This window comes from Nestor notabilis, unplaced genomic scaffold, assembly GCF_000696875.1.
Source record: "Nestor notabilis isolate BGI_N333 unplaced genomic scaffold, ASM69687v1 scaffold30032, whole genome shotgun sequence".
Lineage (NCBI taxonomy): Eukaryota > Metazoa > Chordata > Aves > Psittaciformes > Psittacidae > Nestor > Nestor notabilis.
Genome location: NW_009919226.1, coordinates 1 through 6,895, shown reverse-complemented (window position 1 = coordinate 6,895; position 6,895 = coordinate 1). Strand labels below are relative to the sequence as shown.

General features: G+C 49.7%; 1 protein-coding gene across 1 annotated transcript; it reads right to left on the bottom strand.

The window, feature by feature from the left end:
* Window positions 1–563: 563 nt before the first annotated feature.
* Window positions 564–6,689, bottom strand: CEL (carboxyl ester lipase). Its single transcript, XM_010010141.1, has 11 exons — window positions 6,624–6,689; window positions 5,959–6,109; window positions 5,407–5,529; window positions 4,866–5,063; window positions 4,635–4,765; window positions 4,093–4,200; window positions 3,728–3,845; window positions 2,622–2,808; window positions 1,943–2,146; window positions 1,258–1,455; window positions 564–747 (listed from the first exon to the last, which is right to left on the bottom strand). Exons 1-11 carry the CDS (start codon window positions 6,687–6,689, stop codon window positions 564–566), a joined length of 1,668 nt encoding a protein of 555 aa, XP_010008443.1.
* Window positions 6,690–6,895: the final 206 nt, after the last annotated feature.

Below are 6,895 nucleotides of genomic sequence, written 5' to 3'. Positions count from 1 at the left end.
CCTCTTCTGCCCGCGCTCAGAGACGGAGCTCCCTAGTCTGGGCTCTGCCCATAAACCTGTGCATAAAAACATCCTCCCTTGGCTTTATTTTGCCCGCTTTGAGCTGCTGAGCTGATTTCTGTGCATGTATGACAATAGTTCACCAACTGGTTTGCGAATTATCAATTACAGTGGTAATTACCTAAGAGCTGTTTGTAATTAGCATGGATGTTTATGGTCACGTGGGGATATCGAGAGGGCAGGACTGGATTAGGCCCGTCCAGCCAGCGGTCACACAGGTAACCAGGTAAAGAAAACCCTGTCGAGGGCTGGCAGAGCAGGGGGAGCCATGGCTCTTGTGTCAGCAGCTTCCCTGGGACATCACAGTGTAACAGGTCAGGGGAACACTCATTGCCCAAAGGCTGGATGTCACTTGCTCCCTGACCTTAATGTTGGGGAGAAAATCCTGTCACAGCAAAGACATGGAGAAACCAGAATTGCTCAGTTACAAGCAAGCCTTTAATGTATGGGGTCTCTGTTTAAAATGGTGTGGTTTTTTTCTTAGCTCCTGAGCAGTTCCTCAGTCAGGGAGATGTAACCAGTGGCAGATTCTGATAGACAGAGTTCCAGAAGTTCACATACTGGGATTTCAGGTTCAGCTTAACAGAGTTCTGGTTCATCTTGTTGTTGATTTCCAGGTAGTAACTGCCCTCACTGGTGTAGGGTGGCCAGGTGATGGGCACCTTTGAATTCCCTTTGTTAGGATCACTGGGGGAAAAGGAGACATAGAAGTTCATCTTTATTAGGGCAGCTTGTGGATACAGCAAGGTCTGAGTTGTTTGGCAGGGACACTGTCTGCTCAAGTGAGGCCTTAAGTGAGTGCAAAGAACACGTTTGACACTGGGACAAGCAGTAGCAATTCTGCCTGCTAGGAGCAACCTGGTGACCTGCAGTCTCCTCCCTTGGTCCCCACTAGCGTCATCCCTGGCAGCATGCAGGGGCTTAACTCCTGTCTGAACACCAGGACTTGGAAACAAACCTCATCATTAAGTTTACTTAAGTAGAGTTCACAAATTCTCAAAATGCTCCTCCTGTCCCCAGGTGTTCTCTGGATCAGGAGGACCCAGAGCAAAGTTCACCACTGGGAAACATAGAGCCAGGCTCACATCAGAGGTATAGACAGAGGACAAGTAGATTTTGGGAATTGCTTCCAAGAAGTTAATAGGCAAAGGCAGCAGGTTGAAGTGCTGCAGCAAATGTGGAACCAGAATCACTCACCCCGTCCTGGCAAAATTGGTCCAGTAAGCAATCATGGCCTTTGAGACAGTCCTGTGCTTGGGCAGGTAGCCCAGAGGTGTGGCAAAGGGTTTTCCAAACACATATTGCAGGTCATCAGCATGGTCTGCACCTACCCAGCTTGGGTAGATGGGCATTCGGGATGGCTGAGAGAACAAGTAGCTGTATGTCCTGGCACTCCTGGGGAAATAAAATGGACTTGCTAAACAGCTGCAAGTAGGGAGCAGAGAAAGGTGTGCAGGGTCATAACCATGTGCCAAATACCAGCAGAGCTAGAGATTTAGCCTTGGAAGATGCTCACATACATCTAAGAGGTGGTATCAGGAGAAAATGTCCTTCTATCTGGTAATTTTTAGCTTCCATTTCTGATTCTCACCCTAACCCTCATATCATCCAACTGCCACGTCTCATGGCATCAAACGTTGCTAGGATGAAGTCTGAAGTTTTTAGGAAGCAAAAACTTGTCTTAATGGGAACTTTAAACAAATTTCTAGCATTACTCCCTTGCAGCATTAGAGAAATAGTGTTTGTACGAGCTATGTGTAAGTGTGTACTCAGTACCAAAAAGCCTGCCTCCTACAAGTTCAGTCCTCTTAACCTATGACGGGAACTCAGTGTTTTGGCTCCCAGGTGGGCTTTGGGCTCCTGCCAGGGCTGAGCTGCTCACCGGGCATTCTGCAGATGCAGATTCAGTGCCCACTGCGTGGGAATCAGGAAGATGTAGTCAGTAATCAGGTCCACCACTGTCTTCTTCATGACCTCCTGGTCTGGGGTTTTGCCCCATGCTTGCGTGTAGACACTGTATGTCTCATTGGCTCCACGCTCACCCCTGTCCACAGTAAGTCCTTTGACCAAATTATAGATCTCACCCCTGAAAAGACAAGTAGTATCAATTAATTACAGACCAGCAGCTCCAAGTGGGGCAGGGCTTGTGGAAATGGATCCCAGCCCTCACTGACATTCAGATCCAACCCTGCGGTTAGTGATGTTTTGGTGCAATAAAATCCAGTGATTTCATTCCAGGTCTTAGATGGAGGGCATGTGCCTCAAGCTTTCTTAGCATAACAGCTTGGGGCCAAATTGGCCACAGGTTCCTCTCATCCCCAAAGAGGAGTCTTATGGGGTGGGCACCTAGTATGTCTGGCATGTACCTGCTTTGGACAGAGAGCATCAGGGCTGCCAAGACTATCACTGTTGCTGAGTTCAGGGGGACCTTAAAGGTATATGGAGAAGCTTCTCCACTAACTGGCCCTTTCTCTTGAAGGCTCTAGACTTGGCACCATATTCCCTAGGCATCCTAACCTGGAGTGACATCCTGTTTTGAAGGTAGTGCATTCTTCACTTACGCAGTGATTTTCACAAGTGGGCGGTTGATAACAGGTAAATCAATGCCAGCAAACATGTGTCCATCCATATTATTAACTCCAGCAATATAGTCAATGTCAGCAGCATTGGCAAAGAGGTTCTCTGGCATTTCTGGGAGGAAGTCTCCATCGATGACAGGAGTGAGGGCGAGTGTGTGAACCACAGGAGCTGCAGCATGGGACAAAAAGAGAGCCCATTAGGAGCTGAGAAAAGACAGATGTGTGAGTCATGGCATATCCCATGACTTAAAGAACTGTAGAAGGAATAGGCTGAGGTTGTTGAGAGCTTGGGCAGTGACTTCAGCATGGGCAGGATGTTACTCAGAAGCCGGGTGACCACAGGATTGCATTCAGTAAACTTCATGCCTGTTGGTGGCGGGGGGAAGAGCAAGAGATCTGCCAGCCAAGTACCAGCAGGTAACATGAAAAATTCCTCTCCTCCACCCAGTCCCTTCTCAAAAAGCCCAGCCAAAGGTAGGGAAGAACAGAATTTCTCCTCCTTATCTCACCTGCCTGTGCTCACTCATTGCCAGGACAGTTGGCTCCAACCAGTGTGGCTGCACACAGCTACTGCATAGCCGCTCTCTGACCAACCAAAGCTAAACACAGGGGCTATTTGCTAGAAGCATGAGGAGAGCAAGGGGAGGACAGTGTTCTTGGGAAAGAAATCCCCACAGGCACAAAAGCAGAAGCATTCCCTATGTGGTGTAAGAGTTCTACACTCTACCCAGTGACTCAGAAAGGCAGGATTGTGGTCAATTATTTTTTTTGTTTGTAAGCTGCATTCTAGAATTGCTCTTGCTGCTTTCACAGAACAGAAAGCCCAAACGGTTGCCCTGGAGCTCATACATGGCCCTTTAATAATTCCTCTGCCTCTGCTGCCATTACATGATGGACAGTGGTCATGCAGCCCAACAGGCACCTGCCTGCGGAAGGCTCACTGCAAGATCTGTCATTGTTGACCCTTTCTATAGGATGCAAGCACTGCTTCAGCATTTCTGGCAATTGCCCATGTCCCACCAAAGGCACAGAGAGCCCTGGGTCTCTATGAGTGGGGGAGTCACCACAGCATGGGCTGGAGGACTTACAGGGCAGGTTGATCAGCTGCATATGGTAGGCCAACGTCAAAGATTTGGGGTTGGAGATGCGCAGGCAGTTGGCCAAGGCGGTGGTGTTGTCTGTGGGGCATCCCACACTTTGTCCAAGCTGCAGGAGGAGAGAGAGAGAAACCTCCTAGCATTACCTTCTGAAGCCAGGTTTCATTACTAGCTTGACAGAGGCAGAGGAATGGTTGGTTTTCCTCTCAAAGCAGCACGTTTCCAAAGCTTGGTTTGGCACCATGGCTCCTGCTGACGCACCGTGGCGCCTTCTGAATCCCTTGCTAATTATGATCTTCTCTGGGGAATCGGTTTTCTGGTTTTTTCCATTCCCACAGGCAAGACTTCCAGGTTACCTTCTTAGCCCAGGTGAGTGGGTTCTTCTGAATGGCCCAGCTGCAGAGACCAACGCCGCTCTGGCTAATGGCTCTCCTGAACAGGCCCTTGTTCTTTGGGCTCAACATCTGTGGTGCAAAATGGAAACCAGAGGGTTTCAGGAACAAACTGCTGACGAGATCATCACCTCCCAGACCCGGCTTATCCCCTCACAGCTTGTGCACCAGGCCCTGGGAAGCTCCCAGATCTCATCCAATTTAACAGCATCAGCAGTTAAAAGGTGATATGGTGAGAAGAACAGACTAGGGTGTTATGGCAAATAAATGCTATTTTACCAGAGGTCCCAAAAGCAAGGACACATCCCTGCAGCAGTGGGACAGATTAAACTGAAGAAGGAGGAGAAGCCACAAAGCAAAGAGGCTGAGCATTGCTGATCCCCAGGAGGAGAGGGTGTTAATCACGTGGTGTGTGTGGAGGAAAGCAGCAGAATGCCAAGGGGATCATTTCTCTTGTTTGCGGAGAAAAGCAGTGGCTCTGGTGGACTCTGATAAGGACAACACACCTGCAGGGAGACACTGACAGCACCGGCTGATTCCCCAAAGATGGTGATGTTTTCTGGGTCACCTCCAAAGGCCTTGATATTCCTCTTCACCCACGCAATAGCCATGTGCTGGTCTTTCAGCCCATAGTTCCCTGAGCAACAAAGAGCACCCACCACTGAGCAAGGACAAAGCAAAGCTGATAATCAGGGGACCCATGACAAGGACCCCTGAAGAGGGAGCAGCAACGATACCTGGCAAGTTTGCATCTCCAGTGCTCAGGAAGCCCAGGGGCCCCAGGCGATAGTTGATGGTCACCACGATCACATTGCCCCGCACGGCGATCTCCTCACCATCATAAAGGTAGTTATTGAAGAAGTTGGCTCCCTGGCTCCCTCCTAGAAGGAAGGCGCCGCCGTAGATCCAGATCATCACTGGCATGTTGGTAGAGACTGGGAGAAGAGGAAGAAAAGCAGTGTGAGACGCGACATAGCTAAGAGGTGCTGCCCTTCCATCCCCATCCCCACTTGCTGAGCATCACTCCACCTGAGCATGAACAGACATGTCGCTTTGTGGCCTGTGGCCAAGAAAGCCCACATTATGTAAAAAGGCTGAAACTCCCAACAGGCTGCAGGTGAGGGACATTGGTTGACATGGTTCCCACCTTTCCCTCTGAAAATCAGTGCTCCTGCAGTTGCCCACTATGGGAAAGTAGCTGCTGAGAGATGCTCCAGAGCAATTTGTCCATGAAAGTCAACTGAGAATCTCCTCCCCAGGTCTCTGCCAAGCACATACCCTGTCTCTTCCCCTGAGGGATCCAGATGTTCAGATAGAGACAGTCCTCACTCCCGCGGACATCAGTTTGTGTAAGTGTCACCTGCATGCAGCGACTTTTGAATTTTTTTGTCTGCAGTGTTCCTGAGAAGAGAGGGAAGACAGCAGGTCCCCGTTAGAGGCATCAACTCCATCTTTTGGTTCCAAGCTTCCATCCATCCATCCCCTCCTCTGTGAGTCCAGGGCAGAGGCAGCAAAACCTCCCCAGCCACTGGGACCAGTCTGCGGGAGTGACCGAGTGGGACCCTTTCCCATGTTAACTAGCTCTGGACAGCCAAGACATAGGAGGGGGAGATGAAGGTTCCATGCTTCAGTTTTGTCATGTGGTTACTTCAGCTGCTTGGAGACACTTAGACACAAACTTTCAGACCCAACATGAGACTAAGAGTTTTTCCTTAGCACTGCTTAGTAGATGAAAGCAAGCAACAGTATTTTTGGCTTGTCAAAACAGACTAAAGAGAGAGAAGCAAAAACAAACCCCCAAACCAAAGTCATTCAAAATCTGGATCTCACCATCCCAGCCAGGATGAGGTTTGGGGTCTTCCAGAGTCTTCGGCGGGGCAGCAAAGGGAATCCCTCTGAAGATGTCAACGTAGTCCCCAAAGAGTCCCAGTCTTTTATTCTCGCCTTCCACAAAACCTCCCTCAGTGAGCACCACACCCAGCTATATGTGGTACCATGGAGAAGAGAAAATCCATTGCACAGTTCTTCATGCCTCTGGCTTACCATGTTGCCAGCACCCACACCTTGCCCTGGCCAGTCCCCTAGATAGACCCACTCACAGCCTGCCTTCCCCAGCTGTCCCCTTGGGACACTGGGGAAATGACAAGTAGCTGCTGCTGGAGATGTGCCCGTGCAGATGTCTTACAGGACGTCCTTTGGAGCAGACAGACAGCAGCAATTCCCCTGCTCTCCCAAAAAGAAAAAGCAGAATGTGAGGACCTTCAGCCTGAAGATGTAAACCAAGCCAGACCTGACACAAAATTGTGCAGGAACTTTTGGAAAAATGTTATTGGGAGCCTTTGCCATGTTAAGGACAGGAAAATACTCTGTTTTGGCTGTCACAGTCTGCAAGCTTTCTTTCATGGGCTCCAGACCAGGTGTAGCAGGAGTTTGCTCATTCAGGCAGGAACAGACAAAATGTCTTGCAAAGCCATAAAAAGTGCTTTTGTACTTACGGTTGCAGCTTGTGCTACCACAAGGCAGGTGCACAAAGCAAAGCACAGGATCTCCCAGCGAGCCATGGTGAGCACACACCTGAGGAGCCAGTCCCCAAATGGAGACTCACATATATATAGCTAGGAGTGCCATTGTGTGTCAATGCCATGACCCAGTCTTGGCTCTAAATTAAACCAGGGGAGCCTCTACACACTTGGCCTTCAGTAGGCTCAGGCCAAACCATGGCTGCGGTAGACTGGCGTCACTGTGTGAGAGCCCTGCAGCTGTTGCT